At 44.1% G+C, this 26777-nt stretch overlaps 2 protein-coding genes across 9 annotated transcripts in view; both read right to left on the minus strand.

Annotated features, from left to right (window-relative positions):
- PARVA (parvin alpha) overlaps nt 1-12509 on the minus strand; it is a 180918-nt gene extending 168409 nt beyond the window's left edge. Inside the window, exon 1 of the mRNA XM_004452019.5 lies at nt 11862-12509. Coding sequence (XP_004452076.2) covers nt 11862-11997 — 136 coding nt within the window. The 5' untranslated portion in view covers nt 11998-12509. The remainder of the gene's footprint in view (nt 1-11861) is intronic.
- A 10192-nt stretch (nt 12510-22701) lies between these two features.
- MICAL2 (microtubule associated monooxygenase, calponin and LIM domain containing 2) overlaps nt 22702-26777 on the minus strand; it is a 229449-nt gene continuing 225373 nt past the window's right edge. For all 8 annotated transcript variants that reach the window (XM_071218210.1, XM_058305719.2, XM_058305718.2 and 5 more), the window contains one exon: nt 22702-26370. In XM_071218210.1, the coding sequence (XP_071074311.1) occupies nt 26186-26370 (185 nt within the window). In that variant the 3' untranslated portion in view covers nt 22702-26185. The remainder of the gene's footprint in view (nt 26371-26777) is intronic.

Raw genomic sequence — 26777 nt, forward strand, 5'->3', positions numbered from 1 at the left:
TGTATGATTCCATCTATATCAAATGTCCAAAACTGGCAAATCCAGAGAGACAGAAAGTAGATTAGTGGTTGACTATGGGGGTGCACTGGGGGGAAATGGAAAGTGATTGCTAAAGGGTAAGGGGTTTCTTTTGGGGATGAAGAAAATGTTCCAAAATTGGTTGTGATGTTGATTGCACAGCGCTGTGAATATACTAAAAACGATGAACTACACCGTTTAAATGGGCGAGTTGTATGGTTTGTGAATTATACCTCAATAAACTTGTTATATTTAAAAACAAAACCAAAAAACCAAGCACCTACTTCTCTGAGCAGGTCAGACCACCTCTGCTCTGGACTTGTGCTTCCATCAGAAGCCAGAGCAGGTTCGCTCCTCATCAGAATTCTTTGACAACTATGTGCTCTGTGTTAAAATCCAGGTTCATCTCTGGGTATGAGAGACAATGTAATGACACACATGCCAATGAGCCTGGAGTACAGCGGAGAGGTCTTGGTTGGAAGTGTAGTTTCGGGAGTTACCAGCATATCCAGATAGGAGATGAAATTGTTGCCCACATTCCCATGAAAACTGACAAACCATTGATACCAACCCTGCAAAGACACAACTGTCTGACACCAGAGATACAGCAGAGATTTTTTTTTTTCACACAAGAATGTAAGCTACACAGTGAATTGCACCTCCAAAACCAGTAATCCTGAAAGGTCTAGGTAGCTGGGAGGCTAAATTACATAAACTGATGTCACATCATTTGAAAAATTGACATTCAGGCCTGACAAACAGAAGGGCAATTGCTATCTATGCAATTCGTGGTCCTGGACTCCTGTTTCCCACCTGCTCCAACACCAATTTAAGCAATTCTGAACTTAGAGCTCAGTGGCAGAATGTCTCAAATTTATCGCAGTGTCAGGTCCCAACTGTGCTAACATCCACCCCTGGCAGGGCCATTACAAGGTGTGAAATTTGGGTGCTCATCACTCCAGCCAAGTTCAGCATGGCGACAATCAGAAGGAACAAATCAATCTGCCTCTCCGTAGTCATCATGAGAGCCTGGTAATTTACCATCATGACAGCCACGGAGGAAATGCAGGCGGAGGGATCATTCTGTTCTGCGCACTTGGGTATGTGCTGGACAGCTGGAGTGTGCTGAGCCCACCAAGAGAGGTCTTGTAACTCCCAGCCAAGAGGCAGCTGCTACTCCTTGCAAAGGGCTATTTCCAGACTTGCTTGTACCCTGAGAGTTGCTTTAAAATGGAATTGTGTTACCCTCCTCCTGTGTTTTGCAAACAGCACAAAAACTGTCAGTTCCCGCTGCCCCTGCCTCTCCCAGCTGTCATTATTAACTACCTGCCATCTGCAGGCCTGCCCCACCGGTGCTGGGAGTCGTGCATAGAGAGCTCAGCGTTACGGTAGGGAGGAAAAGCCTCCTCCCAAGGCAAGCTGCTTGCTAAGCCTGGGGTGTCGGGAGAGAGAGGGAGCAAAATGAGAACCAGGGTTCCTTTACGAACATCCATTAGCCTCCCCACCGAGCTTCAGTCTGTGGGGGCAGCGGGTTCTGATGCCGCTTGGAGACTGGAGCCCGGCCCAGCACCTCACTGCTCGGCTGGAGTCATGACCCCACCTGCGAGGTCCTGCCAGCTCCTGGCCCCAGTACCCTGAACTGGAGGTTCCACCCAACTTGGAGGAGCCTCCCTAGTTCAGGATCCAGGCACCCAGCAGGTGCCAAGAATTCTCTGCCCAGGATCTCTGCCCCCTGCCACCTTGGAGCCTGCCTCAAGAGACCTGGGCTGCCCTGTCGTCTAAATTTGGTGACGATTTGGATTGCAGAGCCCCTTCCCGCCCTCCTCTCATCCCACCTCCCACCTGGGATTCCCAGCGTGCCCTACAGCCAAAGCCGCATTCAACAGGCCAAAAACTACTTCAGGAAAAATGTTTTTAATTGAAAGGTCAAAGTAATACTGCAACTGGCTGATTAATTACTCCACCAATGAATGCATCTTGAAAGAGACAAGCACAGAGCCTGCTCCGCAGAGCCCCTCGGTGTAATCGGGAGCCCTGAGACCAGGGGTTGTGCCAGTGAGGGAGCAGCGACAGGCAGGCAGCCTTGTCCCCGCTGTCAGGAGACCTGCCTGCATTTTCATGAAGTGCATCATTCCTGGCCCCCCAGCACCAGGCTGCATTTTCCACAACACAAACGAGGGGAGCGGCTCTGGATTTCAATAGAGACAAGGGCATGAGTGGAGGGATGGCATACGAGTCCATGACGAAGGAAACGCCCTTGACACATCACTCCCAGGGAGAGCCTCTGCCTCCACCAGGGACTCCCGGGAAATACTCCCTGGGGTTCTGGGTGTGATAATTACATACTTCAACTGACTCAGATCCATTCTTCAGAGATGAAATGAGACAGCTGACTACTGATTCCTAACATCCTCCGAGTAAACTTAAGTGCCTGAGGCATCAGCTCCACGCCGTCACAGTGCCGCTGAAACTCTAAAGGCACCCGATACCTGGCCCTCCTCTCCTCAGCCTGGGGGCGGGGTCGGGGTCCTCCTGGGGCCTCAAGACCCAGCCTGAAAGCACTGTCTCTCCCACAGGGTCCTCAACAACCACTTCCACCGAAGCACGCGGCCCACGGTCTTGCTCTCTTCTCTGTTCTTTCCAACCTGTGGGGGAAAGTCTAAGAGCGCAGAAGTTGGGAAGGTGGGGAGGAAGAAGACTCCAGAAGAACAGGAGGGACCCCAGACCAAACCGCAACTGGGTCTCACCTCAGACGTGGTAGCTGTGACTCCCACAGGAGCCACGGGGACGATTACTTCCCACGTGGCCATGGCCTGGGCTCTGTCAGAGGTGAGCAGACAGGAGGGGTGATACTTACGGTACATATGGATACAAGAATGGTTACAAGAGGATGTTCTGAAAAATACCATTAACTAATGAAATTAATAATTATCTCACACCATCTGATACTAATAGATGTTCAGTTTTCCTCAAAAAAAAAAAAAAAGAGGATGTTCTGAAATAAAGACCTGTCTATACTAGAGTCTTACTTTAAACAGGCTAAAGGCCAGGTTGGAAATCTGCTCTCTTCTGACCCATTACCCTCCCACTCCATCCTTTAAATTACCAGGAAGGAGTGAATGGAAACTTTCAGTCTAACAACGTTGGTTTTACTGTTAAACAAGCTACCAGAAAGACCACCCAGACCCAAGAGCAGTAATTTCTTACGGGTTATCAATTCTAAACTACTGATGTTAAACCTGTTAACTCCATAACTGCACTTCTGGGGCTCTATCCCAATTATTCTGAATTTTTAAAAAAGTTTATACAGCACTATTTCTAAACAACAAAAAGGATCAGGAGAAATGATTAACAATGGGACATTGACTCAATGGAATATTATGTACCATTAAAAATGTGTTTAATAAGATGTACAATAACATGAAAATGTTTACCTTATAAGAGTAAATGAAAAAAATCAGGATACAGAATTTTACCTCTATAATATACACATTCACAATTATAAAAAAGAAAAAGGTATAATAAAGAAAATGAATAGAAAGAAATACACCAAAATGCTCTTAATGATTGCCCTAAGATGCTGGAAGGTTGGATGACTCTTTTTATCTTTCTATTCTTCTTTTTCCCAAGAGAGGATGTGTGTTAGTCAACCAAAGGGGTGCTGATGCAAAATGCCAGAAATATGTTGGTTTTTATAAAGGGGATTTATTTGGGGTAGGAGCTTACAGATACCAGGTCATAAAGCATAAGCTACTTCCGTCACCAAAGTCTATTTTCATGTTGGAGCAAGATGGCTGCCAACATCTGTGAGGGTTCAGGCTTCCTGGGTTCCTCCCTTCCAGGGTCTTGCTTCTCTCTGGGTTTCAAGGTTCCTTTCTTCCCAGGGCTTGCTTCTTCTTGGGCTCAGGGTTCCTTTCTTCTTGGGCTTGCTTCTCCTTCCTCTGTGAGCTTACTTCCTAGAGCTCCAGCTTAAGGCTTGAGCCTCAAACTCCAACATCAAAACTACAACATTAAGAACCCTCAACTCAGTCCACGGTTCAAACCCTGGGCCTCCTTGACCTGTGTGGAGCTGGCCCATGCGCAGTGCTGATGCGCGTAAGGAGTGCCCTGCCACGCAGGGGTGTCCCCTGTGTAGGGGAGCCCCACGTGCAAGGAGTGTGCCACGTAAGGAGAGCCGCCCAGCACAAAAGAAAGTGCAGCCTGCCCAAGAATGGCGCCACACACACGGAGAGCTGACGCAGCAAGATGACACAACAAAAAGAAACACAGATTCCCGTGCTGCTGACAACAACAGAAGCGGACAAAGAAGACGCAGCAAATAGACACAAAGAACAGACAACCGGGGTGGGGGGCGGGGGGAAGAGAAATAAATAAATAAATAAATCTTTAAAAAAAAAAGAACCCTCAATTCTGTCCTTTGTCATGTCTTTTATCTGTAAGTCCCACCTACCAAGGGCAGGAACTCAATGCCCTACTGGCACAAAATAAACGAATCCAATATAAACTAATATGTCCAGAGGAAAAGACCAGTTTATAAACATAATCCAATATTTCTTTTTGGAATTCATCAATATCAAACTGCTACAGGATGCAAGAATATTTCTGTTCAAACAGAGAAAGTTCACTACCACCCCATCCATGGTCTATTGTTTCCTTAAAGCTGGTTTGAAGTGAAGATGATGACACTAGTCACAAAGTTGGTTTACCAAGCCTTTGCGGACTGGCCTGTTCCAAGCTAACAGAATAGCTACTAAATCCTTATGGAGCTAGATCTTGAGTGAGTGCTGCAGTGATAGGCACACTAGGCAAATACGTGTCCTGGGTCTGAATAAAAATTAAGGAGCTGCAATGAACAAATGCAAAGCTCAACGAAGGGGTGGCATTGATCCTGTCTCTCTTCCTGGTTAAGTACTTTTTGGTAAGGGGGGGCTAGGTAGTTATGGGACCCCCTTGTTGAAAGGTAATGACAGCAGCCGTGGCCCTGTTTGATTTTTAGATGTCCTTAGCTTTGGGCCCAAAGTGAATAAATGAAGCAGGAAGGGGTGGGTGGGGCAGGAGACATGGGACAGCTGTTGGGGAATGAAAGGAATTCTGAATCTCTCTTGCAGAGTTTTGGGTCTGCGTGTTTCTCCTGTCTCCCCCAAATCTTGCAAATGGGATATTTCACCTAAGTACTTCTTCATGTATGCACTCCAAATGTGCATAGCTGTTTCCCCAGATGAAAACAAAGAAAACAGGTCCCTGGTCCGGTGGGTGTCCTCCCTGCAGGCTCACTGTGCCACTGCACAACTGGCCGCCCACAGATTCTAGGAACCAAACCTCTGCTCTGGGGGCCTTTGCGTGTTTGCCAAATAAGAGGACTGACTGATGACATTTTCCCATGAAGGGTAAACTGATTCCTGTGGGTGGGGGGCAAGTTTATAAGACACAGACACACATAAGCACCTGCACACCAGCCAGAAGCTGGGGCCTGGACGGAGCCAGGGGGCCAGAAGAGCCACCCAAGGGTAGTTAGAGCAGCATTTGGAGAAACCCGGACCTCCCTCAGCAGGAATAAGATGCCCACGGATGACTCAGGGAGTTAGTTAAGGAACACTGACGAGCCTGTTGGTACCTGGCACCATGCTAGGCACCTGGGAATACAAATACAGCAGAACAAACAACACCTGCGCTGCAAGAGCTGACAGGGAAAACGGAAGGCACGGGGCGGGCCACAGCCAGTCCAGGGGCTCTAGGCCCCAGGCACAGCCCTCATTTGGATTTCCTGCTAATTCACGCTGCAGAACATATCGAAACTTTGACAGAATGTCTGCATTGTAAGAAACATTTTCAATTCATTTTTAAAATGATTTTTTAATTGATATCATTGTAGGACTTTCCCCAAATGTTTTATTTTATCCATGACAGGGAGTGGAGATTTTAGGTGCTTATGCATGTTTCTGTAAGGGTTTCATCTCTCCTCCAGTACTAATGGCTAAGACGTAATTACGAACTCTGCTTGTTAACCAATTAAAGATATTCCGTGAGACGAGGAGACCAAGGCCTAATATGGAGGTGTCCTTGGGCTGGAGCCCACTTATCGTATCCATCTCCGCCTCCCACACAAAGGTGCCTTCATTAGTGAGGAAAGAAAGACGTCTTTGTGATGATGCAATTCCCAGACCACCCCATCCAGACAATAAAACTGAATTTGAGGAAAGCCGGATGAAATGAGAGCTCAGAAATCACAGCAGAGCGGAGCAGCAACGGCCCTAAGAGGCTACTTAGCCTACTCCCCTGATTTTACAAATGGGCAAAGAACATCAGAAAGGGGAAGAGGCTTGTCTAAAAGCACACACCAGTTAGTGCTGGAGTATTTTCACAAGGTAAATAGAGGAAATTCCAATATCAGTATGCTAATGACTATGCTAAGCAGGAGGGCAGTCAGCATAGTGTGTGACATGCACACCTACAGATGGCTATGATGCAAGTGGCCTGTGCCACCACAGAGATATGGACAAGGTGCTGTGGGATCACAGAGAAGGAAGCATTTCCCCTATCTGGGGGAGCTATGGAAGGCTTCATGCAGAAGGGGATATTTGAGTTGGGTCTTAACAAATGAATAGGAGTTTGTTGTGTAGCAATGAAAAGAAGGTTATTCCAGACATATAAAATAGCATGTATAAAGGTAAAAACAGGTTAAAGAACTTGATGCATTTGGAGAATGAAGAGTGGTTTGGTGTACCTGAAGTGGAGGCTGCTTAGAAGGGAGAGAAAAAAGGACCAAAAGGGTACTAAGGAAAAGTTGGGAAGGCCTCGAATGCCATGCTAAGAAGTCTATCCTGGGGTGGGGTATGGGGGAGGGAGTTAGTTATCTTTGTGCTTAAAAAACATACTGGCTGAATGAAGGATTGAACAAAAAAGGAAAACTAGTTGGATAACTAATGCAACATTTCAGGTGGAAAATAAAGAGGGTATATTTTTAAAAATAAGCAATCAAAAGCAAGACAAAAGACGATTTATGAGACCTAATAAAGCAGTAAATATTTAGAAGGTAGAATCAGCAGGACTTCCTGAGAGATGATGAAATATGAGGGATGAAATAGAACAAGGTTTGGCAAACTATGGCCTGTGGGCCAAATCCAACCTGCCATCTATTTTTGTACAACCCTTGAGCTAAGAACAGTTTTTATATTTTGAAATGGCTGAAAAAGAACAAAGAAGGAGAATATTTTGTGACACGTGAAAAACATTGTGAAATGCACATTTTAACATCCATGAAGTTTTATTGGAACACATTCATTTATTTACGTAGTCATAATGGCTGCTTTTAAGCTACAAGGGCAGAGTTGAATAGTTGTGACAGGGACTGTAGGGCCTACAAAGCCTAAAATATTTGCTACCCAGCCTATGAAATAGAAGATGCCTGCAAACACTTCCCCTTTAAGCAGCTGGTGGGATGGTAGAAGAGTAGAAACAGATTTGGGCAAGTGGGACAAATAGTAATCCCATTGAGTCCATGTTGAATTGGGGGATCCTGTGACAAATCCAGGAGACAATGGAAGAGATGAGTCTGGACTGAAGGTGAAAGATCTGGATTTAAGGTAAGGCTTTACGAATTATCAATGGACAGGTGTAGTCAAATCCCTGGGAGTAGGTGAGATAACCCAGGGAAAAGAAAAACAGCAAAGATGATGCGGTCAGAAGCCCCAGGAAACACTATCAAGAGGATAAACAGAATCAGTAAAGGCTGAAAAGAGGTCCAAATAAAAGTAGTCTGGGGCACAGGAGATAAATGCAGTGAGAACAAGGTCAAGAGAAAACCCAGTTTTAAATTTTTTAAGGAAAAGGGAAGGCCGAAGACTATTAAATGCCTCCAAGAGCCCAAGTGGGATCAGTATTGGAAACAAGGGAGGATTTTCATGTTCTCACCTGGAGATGAAGAGTGGGAACAGAATCAAACTCTCCACTTGGTTCCCAGGCCTCCACACTCCCCTGGTTTTCCATTATCCCACCAGAGGCTCAAGTCCAGTCTCTCCCGCTGGTTCCTCCTCAGCTCCCTGCTCATCTCCCGACTTCTACATGTTGGAAAGCCCTAGGTCCCAGTTCCTGGACCTCTTCTGTTTTCTCTCCATACTCCCTCTCTTGACGATCTCCTTCAGTCTCAGGGCTTTAAATACATCTACACACTGAACTGTCTTCAGCCCAGACCACTCCCTAAACCAAACGCAGACTCAGCCTCTCCACTGGGAAGTTTAGTAGTCACCTCTAACTTAACAGGCCAAACACTGAGCTCCTGCCCTTCTCCCAACCAGCTTTCTGCACAATTCTCCCTCTTAGTTAATATCAATTTCATTTTTCCACTTGTTCAAACCAAAAGTCCTGGTGTCATCTTGAGTCTCCTCTCTCATCTTCCATCTAAATTTTTAGTAAATCATATCAACTATATCTTCAAAATCTATCCAGATTTTGACTCCACCATCTCGCCTGGATCCTTGGTGCAGCCTCCTAACTCCTCTCCCTGCTTCCAACCCTGTCCCCTTCAGTCAATTAACACACCAGCCAGAGGTTCTGTTAAAACAAAAGTGAGATCATGCTGTTTCTCTGTGCAAAAACCTCCAACGTGTCCCCATCATACTCTGGGTAAAAGCTCGTTTTCAAAGGTCTGGGGGAGGATTTGAGGGCTGAAGATTTGGACCAAGCACTTTGGAAATGAAAATGCAAGCTGGTTTACAAAAAACAAAAGGATTGAAAACCAACTCTGAGGGTTCAGTCTACTCTAGAAATCATAAATCTGTCACAAAACCAATGAGAGAGTTTGGGACCCTGGAAGGCCAAAAAGAACCAAAGAAGTAAGTACTAATACTATTATAAAAAATACTAAGTCAAAGTCCTCATTGGGCACCTCAGGCATGGGATGAAATGCAAAATTCTGGGGGAGAATAACTCAAATAAATGGGTGAGTGATAGGAATGGCCAAAGCCGTGGACCTAATTTGGGGCATCTGCAGCAGAGATAATTCGAGATGGCATTCCTGGAAAGGGCACGTCTTGAGGACAAATCTGAGGGGAAAGGATGAAAAGCGTGCCTTTGGTAGGTAGAATCTGAAAGATTAGTCTAAGAACCTACACAGAAGGGCCATATAGAGAGTAATTGGACACTTGGAACCCACAGAGAAGAGCCATGGGAAAAAAATGAGTCACTTAGTTATAACTCATGAATATGGACCCAGATATTTCAAAATGTTGAAATGTGACATCTTGGGAAACAGGAGAATCTGACTTGTAAAACCCCCTTAATTCCTAAAAGTACCAAAAATAGGGCTGTAAACAGTCATGGGCTACTAGGCTACTACAGAACTTGCAGAATCTTTCACAGCAGCAGCTACTACTACTTGCGCCATGCTACACATATTGCACACCCTATCTCATTTAAACCTCACAACCCACATATAAAGAAGAAATTTCTATTCCCATTTTACAGAAAAAGAAACAAAGGCTTAAAAAGGTTAAGTCACTTGTCTTAAGTCATAACAATAAATAAGGAGCTAGACCAGAAATCAAACCCCAATGTGTCTGGTCCCAAAGACCATGCGTTTAACCCTTATTCTCTTTTGCCTTTCTAAGTTTAATTTTTCTTATCAAAATACAAATACAGGAGTGATTACTAGTCTTTTTTTTTTAAGATTTATTTTATTATTTCTCCCCCCTTGACATTTGTACTTGCTGTCTGCTCTCTGTGTCTGTTCATTGTGTGCTCTCTGTATCTGCTTGTCTTTTTTTTTTTTTTTTCCAAGGAGGTATCAGGAACCAAATCTGGGACCTCCCATGAGGGAGGGAGGTACCCAATCGCTTGGACCACCTCCACTCCCTGGTTGTTGCGTCTCTCATTGTATTTCCTCATTGTATCTCTTCATTCCATCATCTCACTGCACCAGCCCATCCCGTCAGCTCACTGTCTTGCTCGTGTTCTTTAGGAGGCACTGGGAACTGAACCTGGGACCTACCATGTGGTAGACGGGTGCCCAACCGCTTGAGCCACATCTACTTCCCTAGTTTTAATGTATTCTTATAAGTGAGACAGTCATTCTATGGTCTGTACAGCAGGTATTCTTAGGAATCAGCGAGCAGCGGAGCCATATGCTTGATTGCTCACAGCTGAGCTCCGAGAGAAAGCATTTTTAGATGACACCACCATGTACGTGATTGCCCACAGCTGCAACTTGGTGAGACAACATCTCTTGATGATGCCCTGATTTGGACATTTTCACAGCCTTGGCACTGTACGCATCTACCCTAATAAATCTCTATTTTAAGTGCCAACCCCCTTCTGGTACTTTGCATCAGCAGCCTTTAGCAAACTAAAACAGTCACCATCAGGCTCATTCTCCTGGCCTCAAGAACAGAATAGTAGTAGTTACAGAGGGACCAACTTTTGGCTCAATCAAAAGTAAACTTTTCTAAAGAGGTGGCTAAGGTGGGATAAGTCTCCTGGTAGGTCATGAGTTTTAGTAATGCCAAGTTGCCGGTCTCGGGCTAGATGAACCCAGGTTAGGAATGCTGTAGGAAAGAGGTACAAGGATAGGGCAGAAGGGGCGTTTCCAAGCTGGGACTTCATTCTTTGCCACCAACTGTACACTACTCAGACAATGGTTTACCAAAATAACCAAATTAGGGGGAAACAATTTTAGGGATGCATATTGTTTGTTACACTTCCCACTTCCATTTTGAGAGTAGAAGTCTAGTCTTTGTATCAAATTGGTTAATTCTCAACAAGGGAGTTCTTTTTCATCCTTTAAGATAACTAAAGAGCACAAAACTTATTTTACATTTCAGCACCACAGCTTTCAAAAGGGCACTCCATCCTAATTCTCAAACCACTGAGCAGTCTAGTAAATAATTTTTTAACCAAGCATCTTCTATTTACACTTCTATCATTAATTCTTCCTGAGCACTGGCACTTTCCAAATCAAAAACCAGGATACAAAATCTGCCCATGGGACAAAATACTGCACATGCAAACTGGCCTAGAAAAAAAAGAAGACCCCCTCAGTTCACCTTGGTGCAGGGGAAAAAGAAAAGATTTTTGCAAGAATGCGGGAAGGGTGTTCACAGAAGGGTCACCAGCCACGGTGCTAAGTCTGTGTCTATCCCAGGTTTTCTTCTTGAACTAAATAATTGCGATAAATAATTGCACTGCGGTACAGCTAAAAGGCAGCCAGCTCTTCACTCGTTCATTCAACAAATATTTGATACTGAGCTCCAGTAATAGAGACATGTTAGCCCCTGGGGACGGACAAAAGATCCAAAGGCCAGGGCTGCACCCGGACTCAGCGGGTCTAGGAACGACAGGATCTCAAGGGCCAATGAAGGCAAAGAGTGAGAGTATCGGCGCCTAGAAAAGTTTCAGGAGAAACTTGGGAAATGTCAGCCTTCTGGCGCGAAGAGGGCGGGAGCCTGGGCCTACAGAAAAACGCCGCCTCCGGGCTGGGTCCTGGCCCGGTCTCACGGTCCCCAAGCCTCCTCCAAAATCCGCCACCTCCTCGGTCCTCAGGCCGTGCGGCGCCGGGTCCCTGCCCAGCAGCGGCTACTGATTCCAGGCCCCGGCTGCTCGAACTGGGCGCCGCCAGGCCCAGGAAGGCGGCGACCGCGGGTGGGGCTGCGGCGACCGTCACCCACCCACCACGAGGGGCCGCAGAGCAGGACGCCCATCGCTCCCGCGCGGCGTTCCCCGGGAGGCGCGCGCACGCGCTCCCGCGCGCCCCACGGCACCGGGCACCCGCGGCGCGCGCGCGGCCCGGCCCGGGGCTCCCCAGCCCCTTTGGGCCTGGCTCCCCTTCAGCCTGCCGGCCTTGCAGCACTCACCCTCCTTGGCTTTCTTCCTCCGAGCCAGAGTCCCTCCGAGTTTCCCCAAGAAGGAGTCATCTTTCTTCCTGGACGGGGGCGACTTGGGAGTGGGGGACTTGGGGACGGAGGGCGACTTCTGCGGGGAGGTGGCCATGGCGGCGGAGCGGGCAGCCGCGGGCCGGTCGCGACGCGGAGCTGGCGCTGGGCGGACGCGGCGGGCGGCGGCGGCGGGACTGAGTCTGCGGCTTTCCAAACGGAAGCGGAATTATTCCAAGCATTTGAGGCAGCTCGCACTCGCCTTTCCCTTCCCTCTCTCCCTCCCTCGCGCCTCCCTCCGCTCTGGAAGGAGCTGTGCGCGGGGCCTTGCCCCCCAACCCGGCCCGCGCCCGAGTGCTGGACAGAACAAGGAGGATGCCCCAAATCTGTCTCTTGCTGGACAGGCGACCTTATCTGTTATGTGTATGGGTAACCCTCCGGGCTGGGAGCGCCCGAGCCTGGAAGCCGCATTTCCCCTGGCCCTGCACCCAACACAGATCCTGGCACAAATCAAGGGTTCAGAGATTACTGAACAAACCAACTTGCTTCTCCATCTCCCAGTGGCTCCACCCCAGCTGCTTGCAACTAAGTGAGCAGCTCCCTTTCCCCCTAGATTTCTGCCTGTACAGTACTTAGTCTCATATCTTGTGCCCACTGAAGAGAGTGAGCCAGACCCAGAAAGAAATAATTGGAGTGAACCAAAATGTATAAGCTTCGGGCCCCCCACAACGGCACATACAACGGCTACTGCTCTAAACCAGTTGCTATAACTTGGTTTCCAGTTCTTGTCAACTTCCTTTTCCCCAATCCCGTCCAAGACCTCTGAGAAGTTGGAGGTTCCTGAGGGCAGGGCTGAGTCGTCGTCTTCTTACAGATCACTCCTGTTTCTAGCCACGCAGTGGCTTGTCCAAAGCAGGATCCGAAATGTTGATGTAGACGTGAACAGGGAGGGCACAACCATGAGCTCCTTGTGACACCCCCAGACCTACCCTGCCAAAATAAAAGCAACGGAGGGACAGCCGGGCTCATGTCGGCTAGCAGTCAGGAACCCGGGAACCACAAGGAATCATACTGGAAATTGTTAAAAGGCACATTTTATTGTGCACACCCATCAAATTATAACTTGTGACTCGTGCTCTTCCATCTGTCTGCCTTGAACACTCTCCCCACCCCCACCCCCTTCTAGACTCATACAGCACCTTAGCAACTATCTTTCCTCCCTGTGGCCCCTGCCCTCTACCTACAGTTGACTGAACCTGGCTGAACACCTGATCCAAAGGGAGTTAATGCTTGGCTGGAGAGCAGCCAATCCAGTAATCAAGGGTTTGAACTGAGTTAGAGGGACGGTTGTCAGAAATGGGAGCACTTTGCTGTGCGATTGGGCAGTCAAGACTGAGGGTGTCTCCTTTAGCCACGTGAATGCTGATGAGTAAGGAAAGTCAGAGAGAAACTAGACATGGCATGAAGGAGGGTGCTTAAGAAGCCATGTGGTCTCAGTAATGGAAAACTGGGGAGAGTAGCTGCCTGAACCTTGAATCTCTCCCCAGCCTCCGCTTGCAGTTCCTCTACAGGCCAGCTGTGCTTCCTTCCCAGGAGACACGCCTAAAGCCTTTCTTTAAGCAGAGATTATTGTGTTTTTTTATTAGAGAAGTTGTGGGCTTACAAGAAAATCATGCATAAAATAAGGTTTCCCATACACCACCCCACCACCAACACCTTGCGTTGAAGAACATTTGTTATAACTGATGATAGCTCATTTTTATAATTGTACTATTAAATCCATGGTTTAACTTAGGGTTCACTTTGTAGTGTAAATTCCATGGATTTTTATAAAATTTTTATTCTGTTAACATACATACAATCTAACATTTTCCCTTTTAATCATGTTCAGATATAAATTTCAGTGCTGTTAATTGCACTCATAACACTTTGCCTAAAGCCTTTTAATAAACCATCAGCCTTTACTCGAGCTAATTGGCAAACAATTCCTGACTAAAACCAAAACTTAGCACACAGAATGGTCAATAGATTCTCAGCAGAGTAGATGTCCATTTTGTATTAGCTTGAGAATCACAATTTTACCTTTTTGAAAATTAATACTCTAGATGGTGCCTCTTACCTGACAGCAAGCAGAGGACTGATGAGGTCTGCTAGCATTTTTCACCCAGTAGCAAATCAGGACAACCCTCTGCCCTCCCCAGTCACCACTCTGATAAATTTTAAAGTGATGATGAGAAGCCAAAATAAAATTGTGTTGATTTTAGCTATATCAGTAATCATTCTTATTCAGCATACTGGATATATGAGGATGTCTCCAAAATCTGCATTACCAGCCCTTGGAACACTTGTTAGGGAATCTTGAAACCATATAGCTCAGAAGAGTTTGTAATCTAGGGTAAATTTACTCGCTTTTCTGATTCTCCATTTCCTTGTATACAAAATGCAATGGTTGGACCAGAATAGTGGGTCTCAAACCTGATTATGACTCACAATCCCCTAGGGAGGTTGTTACAAACATTCACAGTCCCCGTCCCCAGAAATTCTGATTCAATTCATTTGAAGAGGGACCAAAGGATGGGTATTTTTAAACAGGGATTATATCAGGTGATTCTGATGTAGCTGCTCCACACACTGATGTTTGGGAACTTAGATATTTCCGGCTCTAACATTCTATCATTCTCTATTCTTTTCCAATTGCCCCTATCTGTGTGCAGGGCTAAACCATGAGTACAGCACCATCAAAATTATCAGTGGAGATCCCTTGAACTGCCCATGCATGCATTTACTTATGCCACCCTCTTTAGGAATTTTTATGCACACTAAAGTGTGAAAAACACTGAGCAAGACTGAACAGAGGAACAAAAGGAAAGTCCCAATTGTCAAATGCTGGCTCCAGAAAATAGCGGCAAAATAAGCTATGAATAAGGCAAAGATGAGTTTATCACGCACCACAGTAAGGGAAAGGGGTACCTTGACAGAGGCTTCTTAATATCTAGGAGTGGGGGAGGGCAAAGTAGGGATATTTTTAAGGCCTTAGCATCTGTTTAAGGCAGCTCTTTCAACCAGATGGTGCTCGATAAGGATTAGCTAAGGATCATGATGTAACATTTTAGGATTGTAGGCACAATGAGGCAAGGCTTTCAAAGAGCCTTGGAGAGTCAACAGTCTTTTTAAGGTTATCTTTGAAAAGTCTAACCCTTTTATGTCCATTTCATTGGGATTTTGGGGAATGTTCTTGAAAAGAAAGATAGTTATTTGCAAATTTAATTTCCTGAGCAAGAGTTTTTTGGACTAGAATGTCATGTGAATGAAGATAGTGGACCAGTAACCTATAGATAATATATAGACAGTAACCTGCATGGGTGTGAGTGGTTTCAGGTTAAGCAAACCTTTCTGCTTCTAAGGTTAATTATCAATCTCTTTCGAAAGGCCAACGCAGAATAGATGGTAAATGATAAAACGGTGCTACTAAAGCTGTAGAGTGTAGTTGCAAACCAGTGTCGATCCATAAACTATGTTCTGCAATGAAAATAAATATAAAAACTGACAGCATTCAGAAACTTTTATATCAATTTAGCAATGCAATTTTTGTCTAATAACAAAAATTGGGAGCTTATATTTTGAATGTCTTTTTGCTTTTTCCTAGTAACTTATTTTTTTAAAATTGTATTTTACAATTGGTCTGCAGTGGATTGGTTTTTTTTTTTACCACAGATCATTTGAGAAGCTCCTGTTTGCTTACAGGATTTACATACTTTCTTTAGATATTATGCATTTATAATCCTTATGGATGTTAGTAGACCTGTTTTTAGTTTAGAAGTTTAAATGTAATGTTATATGTAAAAGCACCTTGCTCAAGGCCTGGCACTGAAATAGATTGAATCTAAATCTTGCTTCCTCAGAGACACACACACTGTTCTTTGATGAGAACCAAAGGGAAACCTGCACCCCTCTGATCTAAACTGGTACTTACAAGTATAGCCTGACTGAACAGCTGCCCCTTTCATGCTTGGTCACTGGTTTCCTCTTACCTAAGGATTAGATTATAAGGACAGTTCATAAAATAAATGTGTGTTGTTGAGACTGCTGAATTTCTAGACCAGCCAATTCTTGAACTCTAGACCTAGAAAAACTGAACTGGGAGAGGCAAGACCCAAGTTCTAGTCTGGGCTCAGAAGCTGGGTGACTTTTTAGAAATCTCTTCATTTTCTGTGCTTTCATTTCCACCAACTGTAAAATAAAGCCAAGGCAGTACCTACTAAAACTGAACATCACATATTCTTCATAACCAACAGTAACAATTCTAGGTTTATACCCATCAGAAATGAGTACATGTGTGCACCCAGATACATGTACTAGAAAGTTCATAGCACCATTCAAATGCCTATTCACATTTGAATTGATGAAAAAATTGTGTAGTCACATGGTGAAATATTACACAGCAATAAGAATGAACAATTTGCAACCACAAGTAACATAATGTTGAGTGAAAAATGTAGACACGAAAGAGCACATACTACATCATTCCATTCATATAGAATTCAAAAACAGGCAAAACTGATTTATGATTAGAGGTGGAGTGGGCATCACCTTTCCATAATCCTCAGGATCGGGGAATAAAATATGGACTAGAGTGGACTTAACTCGTATTCTACAATAGACTTATTGGGATTCTAGCAATGGAAGAAATTATATCATTGATGTGGAGACAGTGGCCACTAGAGGTCCTGAAGGCAGAGAGAGGGAAAAAGGGATGTAATATGGGGGCATTTTAGGGACTTGGAATTGTCCGGGATGACATTGCAACGACAGATATAGGCCATTATATATCCTGCCATAACCTACAGAATTGAGTGGGAGAGAGGGTAAACTACAGTGTATAATCCGTGCTTAGTGGCAATCCTCCAAAAGTGTTCATCAATTGCAATGAATGTACCACACTAATGAAAGAAGTCGTTAATGTGGGGAAGGGTGGGAGGTATGGGGAGTGGGGCATATGGAAATACCTTATACTTTTTTTGTAACATTTTGTGAAATTTAAGTATCTTTGGGGAAAAAAATGGATTTATGATGTTAGAAGTCAGGATAGTGTTTAGTCTTGGGAAAGGTAGTGACTAGAAATTGGGGGTGGGGCAGGAACACTGGAGGCTTCTGGAACTGGTAATGTTCTGTTTCCTGATATGGGTACTGGTTACATGGGTGTATTCACTTCGTGAAAATTAATTGAGCATACACTTAATAATTTGAGCAATTTTCTTCATGTACATTGAACTTCAACAAAAATTTATGAATTTATCATAAAAATTAATTTTTCAAAATGAAGCCATGGGACTACATGCTCTCTAGCGTCCCTTTCATCTATATGGTCTTCTCCAAATCCCTGAGTGGCCTATATCACTCCAAAATCCCTATGTCCCAAACTAAGCCAACTCCCTCCCCAGGGCTTCCCTTGGGAGACCACTTTTCTAGCTAAGTTTGTGCTGCCCCAGCCAGCATGGTTTTTAATCTGATACTGCCATCTTTCTTCAACACTTCCCATAGTCAGGGCTTGGTGATTTACAACTCAGGATCATGTAGTGGTCAAAGACATGGGTTGAGTTTCCCATTCTGCATCCAAATAACTGTGTAATCTTGTGCCAGTCATGTGACCTCCCTGTGCCTCTGTTTTCTCATCTGTAAAATGAGTACTTACCTCATAAGGTTGTTGGGAGGACTAAGCAAGTTAGAGTAAATAAACTAGTAAGCCCAGTGCCTGGCAGAAAGTAAGTCTTAGCTTAATAAATGTTGGTTATTATTATCTCATTGGAGACCTAGAAGATATCACCACTCCAATTTTATAGATAAGTAGTTTAAAACTTAAGACAGTTTAAAGAATTTCCTTCAGATCGCATAACCAGTAAGTGAGAGGGCTAATACTATAAGCTAAGGATAGCATATTTACCCCTGAGAATCCATTCTCCCTAATTTCCATAGCACTGGATTCCCCACTTTTTAGCTGGGATTATGGTCCCTCAGAAAAAGACCGTATTTCCCAGTTAGGCACAGTCACATGACCAAGTTCTGGTCAATGGAATGTAGGCCAAAGTGTTACACAGCAGCTTCCAGGATCTTTCCAAGAAAAGATAGATGGGAAATGGACATTCAGCTTCTCATAACATTAGACTATCTATGTAAAACAGGCCAACCCTCCTGCTGAGAACAGCTGGAGAAGATGGATGAAATATAAAATACATCTGCTTCAGTGCATTGGAAAGCTAACAAAACATAGAGGGCCAAGATCTTGGTGAAGAAACTCCAGGGAGTTGAGCCGATCACTTGCAACCACTTTCCCCCTAGCTGCTCATTTCAGAAGAGGCTGCTGAGAAGCTGAGAAGTTGAGCAGGGAAGTTGCCAACCTCACAAGGAGAAGCACACAAGAGTTCAGAGCCACCGAACTGGGGCAACTCCAAGTAAACCTCCCTTGCTTTGGTTTGGGAGTTTAAAAGTCCCCACTCTAGGAAACAAAGAGAAAATGAAGACATTTTCAGTTAAACAACAAAAACAACAACAAAAAAACAACAACTGAGAAAAATTGTTTATCAAAGGCCTGGACAAAAGGAAATACTAAAGAGATGTCAGAAAGAAAATGATTCCAGATGATAGCTTGGTGACAGAGGAAGGAATACAGAACAAATAAAAGGTAAATGTGCAAATATATCTAAAAGATTATCAAATATATAAAATAACAATAATAATGTCTTATAGAGTTTTAAATATATATATATCAAATTAAACAAAAACAAAAGCTTTCAAATTGGGAAGTCATTAAGTGGAGTCAAATGCTCTAAGTTCTGGCCGTTGTCTGGGAAGAAGTAAAAGTAATTTATATCAGACTTTGATTAATCAAGAAATCATGTTGGAATCTCTAGGGTAACCATTAAAGCATAGTAAAAAAGTAACTACAACGACCAAGAAATGGAGAGAAAATTGGAGTCTACGTACTCCATTTAGACAGAGTTCATAAATTATATGCATAACTCTGTATCTATCATATTGAAGGCAACTCTTTTCTCATTCTGTTTATTTTCTATTTTGCTTTATTACTTTTTTAAAGCAAAAACTCCCTCTGCTCCCCCCAGTCCTGTAACCACTAATCTACTTCCCATCTCTATGAATTTTAAAACAGATCATTTTAAAAAATACTGGGGTAGTATTATGATTCAAATTATTCTCATTTTCTTTCTTTTTTTTTCTTTGTTACTTTTGTCATATAGAGCACGAGGACAGGTTGACAAAGGCACTGGAGCACGATCAATAGTTGGAGGTTCTTTAAACACATCAGAGGGGGAGGGGGAAGAGAGAAGCCAGCTAGAGCCTCTTGGGAACCACTTTGATCACTGAAAGTAAGGTGTGCATTCGGGAGAAAAGGAATGTGTGAGAGAGGAAATGACCTCTAGACTGAGGGTCTTCAGTGAGAAGCCTTGTGGACTTGGAAACTCTGGGATATTAGCCTACCGGGGGCCTTAGAAGGCCAGGCTGTCAAATGAGCATGTCTTCCAGCAGTCTCTTGTCTGGGCATGGAGGCCCAGATGGCAGGGGTGGGGCAGTGAGCAGCGAGGGCTTCTCTTGGTGGGCAGAGAATGCATCTGGGAGGGAGGAAGTCGGGAGACCTTGGCCTTGGTTTGCGGTATGGCAGACTGAGGGTGAGGATGTTTTTGAGGATCACACAGGATAGCATCACTCAAATAGCCTGTGATCCAGCTATGGGGGAATTTGTCCCAAGTACTTTATAAAAGGTGACCTGTTTACCTGCCCTTCAGGAGTCTAATAATGAACCATAAACGTTGGTAGAAGGTTCTTCTCACCTTGGCATGCTATCTGAGTATCAACTGCAAAGGTGAAGTCCCCAGATCAGGAGCTCCTACTTGAATCACCTAGCAGGAGAATGGGGAACACCACACGGGAACAGCAGCAGGGACAAAGCTTTTGACGACAGAAAGGAGCTGGTGTGAGCCTGGCAGACCCAGCCTGGCAAGGGAGAAGGCCTGGGGTTCCAGTAACTCTATTGGGTGTATGGTCCATGTTAAAGCCCTCTGAAATTACATCCAAGGGCTTGAGTTTCCCCTCCCTTGACCCTTTCTAAGTCAGCATGATCCGGGGGGCAATGGTCTTCTTTGTTACTGCTGTAACCCACCTTCCTCCCACATCCCAACTCCAGACTTGTATGGCCTGGAGGAGCAAGAGTCTCTGCTTCCATCTTTGCTGGGCAAGTTGTTAAAGCTATTCATACTTCATGAGTTTCCTTTTATGGAAGGAGGTCTGAAATATCATATCTAACAATGAGATGGAGCCAAACCAGCAGGGCCAGGTGGTCTCTTCTGGAAACACTAAATGACTTAATATAGGAACTGTTGGCCAAAGGGGTGTGCAAAAAGCTGGGTATTTGGTTTGCAGAGGTCAGTTCAGAGAGAGGGCTCCAAAAGGGATCCATACACAGACTGTCAAGATGAAACCAGAGGGTGACGATCCAAGAAACTCATCTCCTAGTCTCGTTTACAGTTTACCTTTTTTCTTGTAGGAACTACTCATATTTATTCATTCTGCTGAAATTTTAAGTATCTAGCTATTTTTCTGCTGTTGGAATTCAAACATCTTGAGATTTGCCATGGCTATTCCAAACATAAAGTTATATTCTAGCCATTCTCATTATAAAACTGGAGCCTATGCATAGCAGACCTACTCTTGCAATAGATCTGGGAGGGAGAGAAGGAGGAAGGGAGGGAGACAGGGAGAAAGGGAGGGAGAAAAGGACTATTAGTCTCATTCATAGATGAAGACATTGAGGCACAATTGAGTTGCTCGTTGCCAGTGGAAGAGCTAGAATTAGAGCTCTGAATGAGGAACTCAGCCTGTGTTTAGAATGATTGTACTCACTGGCTCCTTTTTGAGTTATTGATTTGTTTTCAAATGATGCACCTAAGGTTTTGTTTATACTGCATATACTGCCAAATACATCACATGGCATTTTCCAGGATCTGTTACCCTGCCCTTCCTGCCCCTGCCCGAAGGACCCTCCCTCACCTCTGCACAGTTGACCTGAGGACCTGCAAAAGCCACCTAACTCTCAACTGGTCTCCAAAACACTCCCTCAGTTTCCCTCTTCTCCCACCTCCTCAGCCTCAGTTCTTGGCTCCCTGCCCTTGGGACTGGGGATTTGATTATGTTGTTCATGCTTCTCAATTTGGGGCAAAGAAAAATCCCCTGGGGGTCCATGTCAGTGTGTCAGGGGTACTTGATCACCCAAGATAAACAAGAGGCATCCTCCCAGAGCTATCACATTTATTGAAAGATTTTTGCAAGGGGTGGGGGAAATGTGAAAATAATTGTCAACTGTCTTAAACAATTATTTTCACCTAAGAGTGTATATAGATGTAGCATAGAAGGAAACCTCAAAATGGCAGGTAGGGTTTACACTCCCCGATTCCCTCTGAGCAGGGACGGGTGATGATGGGAACAGATCTAGGAAAGGGAGGGAAGGGACAGGCAAACACAAGGCACAAGTCTGGGTGGGCTGCCAAGTGAGGCTGTGCTGCCTGGTGATCAGGGCCCAGGCTTGGAGACTGACGTCCAGGTCAGATGCCAGTTTCGCTGCTTTGCAGCTGGACTATCTTAGGTAGGTTACGCAGCCTTTTTGTGTCTCAGTTTTATCATTTAAAAATTGAGGTCGTGTTTCTCTTAGGTACTTTGCTATAGGAGCTAAATGGGATGATGTACTTGCAATTACCACTGCACCTGGCCCATGAGGAGAGCTGAATGTGCAGCATCTGCTGCACTGATCATGGGCAGAGGGGCTCCTCGGGGAAGCTGTGTGGCAGTAGTTTTGATTTTTTTTTTTTTTTTTTAATTTCTAGAAATGAGCTGGGAGAGGGAGTGTGCCCTGAAGGCTTAGGGGCGGTGAGTTGCAGCTAATGGTGAAGGAAGGCTGAGAGCTGTGGCTCTGAATACAGGTAGATGAACCCCAGAGTGGGTTCCTGGAAAACCTGCAAAGTGCCATCGAAGGTGGCTGGCTGCTCCTTGGAGATCTTTTTTAAAAAAGGGATATAGGGCACTGAAGCCGAGATCTCATATATGCAGAGCAGGCACTCAACAGCTGAGCTACACGTCTTCCCCTCGTTGGAGCTCTTCACCCAGTGTTCTGATGCTGGCGAGGCAGGCCCTCTCGTCTGCAGTTACATATATTCTTCACTGATACCAAATGGAAAAATGAACCTATTTTGTCCGTAGACAAAATAATGGGGGGAATTCTTGGGAGATGATGGGAACTTGTGGGTCTGACCACTCGGGCAACCTGAGGTGGCAATGCTGCTGTATTGTGCCGTCACATTTCACAAATTTGCATGTGTGGGGTTAAGAAGAAAAGAAGAAACTCAGTTCTGAAGGAGTGTGAGGTGGAGGAAGAGGCCAGTGTTGTGCAGAAGGGAACAATCCTTTCGAGTGAGTGAAACACAAAACCAGGTTTCCCCAGGCGAGAAGGCCAGAGGGACTGGTTGGGCTGGGGCTGCGGTAGCCCCACCCGCCTTTTTCCCCAGCCCTGAAAATGGCTTTCTTTGTTGAGAGGGTACACCTGAGGTGAGTTGCTTCACTCTTCCTCCCATTTGAATCCAATTTTCAGGCCAGGTAAATCCTTCCAGGTGCCCCAGTGGGACTCAAGCGTCCCAGGGTAATTCACAGACTCCAATATGAAACCAAATTTGGCCCAGGTCTTTTCACTGAAAAGAAAGAAATGAAATGGACGCTGCCCTCAGAGGTGCAGGCCAAGCCCACATGAAAATGTTTTGATTCCTTAGACACAAAACCATTTATTTTTGGTTTGTTTCAGTATTTTATAGCAGTGCACACTGAACACATTTCCATCCACGTGAATAGTTCTCAATTGTGGGAGCAAATTAATCTTTTACATGCTTCTCGGCATTTAGGCTAGAAGATAAACAGTAGGTGAAATAGTACACTTTCTCCTGTATGTGAACCTTCTTATTTCAATAAACTCCTGTACTTGAGCTCACCCCATTCACTGACTGCTGCTCCCTCCGTTCATGTGGCGCCTCCAGCTGTCCCCTGCCACCCCTACAAGCTGAGGGAGCTCTGATCAACCACCTGGGTGGGGCATGCTGCCATTTTCAGTTCAGAAGGAAAAGCCTGTAAATCTGCTTCCTGGGAAGAGAGATTGCTGAATTGTCATTGCCTCCAGAATGCAGAAAACATCAATTTCATTGCAGCTCATCAGAGCTGGAAACACCTGCCACTTCCTTTCTCAGTTGCAACTAACATGCTACATCTCAGAATTGATTGATTCCAAACAGCCTAACATTGCCGAAGTCAAGGTTTAAATGCAACAGCATAATCTGATATTATTTTTCACAGTTTTAGAAATCAGAACACACTTTCATTGGCTAAGAAGCATTGCAGTAGTTGGGAGTATAAGTCTTTATGCTTAAGATAAACATGAAGAGAATAGGGTGACAGCTATAATTAAAGAAGTTCTTTAGCTTTGCATTTATTTGGGAATGGATTGGAGAACTGATATTCTCTCTGTATCCCAGAGCCTAGCACAGAGCGGCAGACAAGCATGGGCATTCAGAGAATGCTTGTTAAACACGTAGCTCTATGCATGAGCGGTTTCGGTGAGCAAGCTAAGAACCGTTCTCTCGGTCCAACTTACACAGAAGCCGGAACTGATCATTATAAGCCGTTTAACTCAGAAGCAGCATGAGACTGTGATGTAAGACCTGAGTCTGGAGCTCTATGTCCTGTACAAGAGTCCTAAATTGTTCAGCCGTGATCTCATTCGTGAGTGCAGTCAAAGCAACATCTGTTTTCATCATACTACTACTCTTATCGAATACAAAGAAATCATCTCCAAAATGTACAGTGTTTTCCATTCTGAGAGTCTTAGTCTCTGTTGCAAATAAGGAATGGAATCATAGTTCGACAGCCACTAAATATTTGTTTCTTCTTGGAAATGATGGTTGAAATGGTTTTTATGAACTGGTTAATCAGAAAGCTAGTAAATAGGAGACTGTTAAGTACAACGTTTAGGTTTTTACCCTGGCTAGATAAGACTGAGCCTTAAACCACAGAACATAGTCCGTGGAACAGAATGTAAGCAAATTGCTTCTCTCATTTATTAACAGAATACTAGGAGCCAAGAACCACCTTATTTCTTGATCCTCTAGGGAGACTCTTCCTTTTACATGGCAATAGAACAAATTAAAATAAGTGGCAATTAATTCTTTTGCACAATAACAACCCAGACACTATGCATTTAAGCATCATCTGTTAAATGTATGCAAGCATCAAATGGTGCACTTTTATATAGCTGACAGAAAGTACTTGGCTTGAATATTTCTGAATATTCTAGAATGAAAACCAAAGCTATATATCTCTTTCTTAAAATGGCTTAACATTCCTGTGCATTCATCACTTTATCTTTAAATGTTAAATCTTTAATACTATAAAACTCACTGCCCCAAACATCTGGGTTATTTGCATATTAAATAGCTTATATACCGATATCTGAGCCCTAATAGGTCTTCTCCAAATTATAACAGAAAAACCAGAATTATGAGGAAATCATATTAGCAATTTCCACCAAATATACAAATAAATAAAATAGTCAGAAATGGTACAGTATGTATATGATATATGTATATGATTTAGGCATTAGAAGACTTGATTCTAGAAGGAAGGGAGACAGGGAGGGAAGAAGGAAGGAAGGAAGACAATAAAGATTTTAAAAAAGATAGGAGAAAAGAAGAAAAGAAAAAACGACAACCTTCAGAACTTGGTATACCATGGAAAGGTTGTGTTTAAATATCATCCAAACTGTTGGCAGACTCAGGTAAACTCCAGTTGCACTTCTAATTTCTGGCTTGTTGGGTGGCCAGGATATTATGCATAGAGAGCATCTCAGACAGAAGTGTTTCACAAGTAAATTTACATTGAGGAAAGTGAGGTCTAGAGTCTGAGCCAACCATTGCAAAGCACCCTGTCTAATTATACATTTAAACACTTGCAGACATGAGAGAAGTCAAATATACAACAAAGGGTTCTTTAGTCTCTCTCTTATCAACAACAGACTGAATCTTCAAAGAATCCCATTCCTGGGGAAAACCATAAAATATTATGACAACAGGTCACCATTTAAAATCTTCTCGTCTTCGGTTTCCATGTGAACTGTGAAACACCCCAGAACATGACCCAGTTTGGGATTTGGTAAATGGAGTTGCTGCACTCAGCTCTACTTTGAAGTTGAAAGTGGTTTTGTCCTTGTCACATACAGTTCCTGGGCAGTCCTGGGAGAGAGTGGCAGAGACCTTTCTCCTCTGCCGGGCCTAAGAAAACCAGCACTGAGAAGCAGTTGTTCACCTTGTACCATAGTGTATTCGTTTTCAGTAGCAGCACCAACTTCGTCAATATTTCATCAACACATGGCAAGTTTCCCTTTTTGCCAACAGTTACAGAGGAGCGCTTTGAAATTATTCATTTTTCTAAAAGTGTTCTTCATTATGTTCCAAAGGTCATAAGGAGAGTGCTCCAGGAACAAAAGGCTTTTCCAAGTGAACGGTATTTGGTAAAACTAGCAAACCTGCTGGTAAGAAGTTAAAGTTTTGTTTCCTTTTCTCATTTGTTTCTTTTTTTAAAAAATAAAATTAAGGCTCAAATGTTCTATTAAATTCTCATTGCTTATGTGTATTATATTAAGGCTTATAAATACACCTGGTGAATTAAATTCACCCTGGATTGAATTAACACCTGCTATATGGGTTATTTGCTTTATGTAATCAGTAATCTCGAGGTTTCTCCCCTTTCTCTGGAAACACAATTTAAATATTAACCTAATCTTTAAACTGCTGCTGCTTCTTTCTGACATTTGGAAACCAGTCATCTGTGCAAAAAAGGCAAATAGGGATATATTCATGAAAAAGCAGCATCTCAAAAGCCTCAAGATGTATAACTCAGTGCATTGAGAGGAAAAATGATGAAAGTAGCAGGAAAGTCAGGCCTCTGTGTCACTTGCTGTGAAAACAATGCTGGTCATCTGCCAAGGACACTCCAGTCTGAGAGACCTGCTGAGTTGGTTGCCAATTTCAAAAGAGTCTTTGTGTTTTCTTCATGATAATCTCTGGAAGGATCTTGGGCCGCTGTAGTACATCTGAGAGAAGCTTAATTTCTTTAAAAACATCCCGTCGGTGTCCAATTTATGTTCTAATATGATAAATCCCACAAAGGAAACCAGCAGAGCACAAGGGAGAGGGCCTGGGGTCTGCTCACGTCCTGCTCAGCGGACAGTCCCTGGAGAACATGACGCTCTCAAGGTGCTGGTCCTCAGCCTTTTCTCTGATGCGTTGCTCCTCTAAGGAATCGACCAGTTTGTCCCTTTGCTCAATCACTTGCATCATCTCGTTGAGTATTTCTTGCTCCTCATTTAGATCATTCGCATCTTTCTGGCTCTCTAAAGAAAAACAGAAACATTGGACCTTAAGTAAGATTTGGTCTGGGAGAGCTCTTGGCACGGGCATCCCTGTCTTGTTCTGACCTTTAATTTCAATGGGGGTAAACAAGGAAATAAATCTAACACCAAGGAACTGCCCAAAAAGGAAGGTGGATACTTTATGCCACCATTGGCTCAGTTTTTGTCTTGAAAATATGTATAAAATGCAACAGGGGAAAACTCTTTTGTGAGAAAAAGTAGTACCAGCCAAGCCCTACCAAGTCCCCCAACTCCCCCCAAGTCCAAAATGAAACCGGCAAACCATGAAAAGGCTGTTTTCCATAAACATATATGAGCCACAGCAAAGAAACCTGTGAGAAAAGTTTCTTAGTAAACAGTCCTCATCAATGGTTACTATTTCAGTCATA

This window comes from Dasypus novemcinctus, chromosome 10, assembly GCF_030445035.2.
Source record: "Dasypus novemcinctus isolate mDasNov1 chromosome 10, mDasNov1.1.hap2, whole genome shotgun sequence".
Lineage (NCBI taxonomy): Eukaryota > Metazoa > Chordata > Mammalia > Cingulata > Dasypodidae > Dasypus > Dasypus novemcinctus.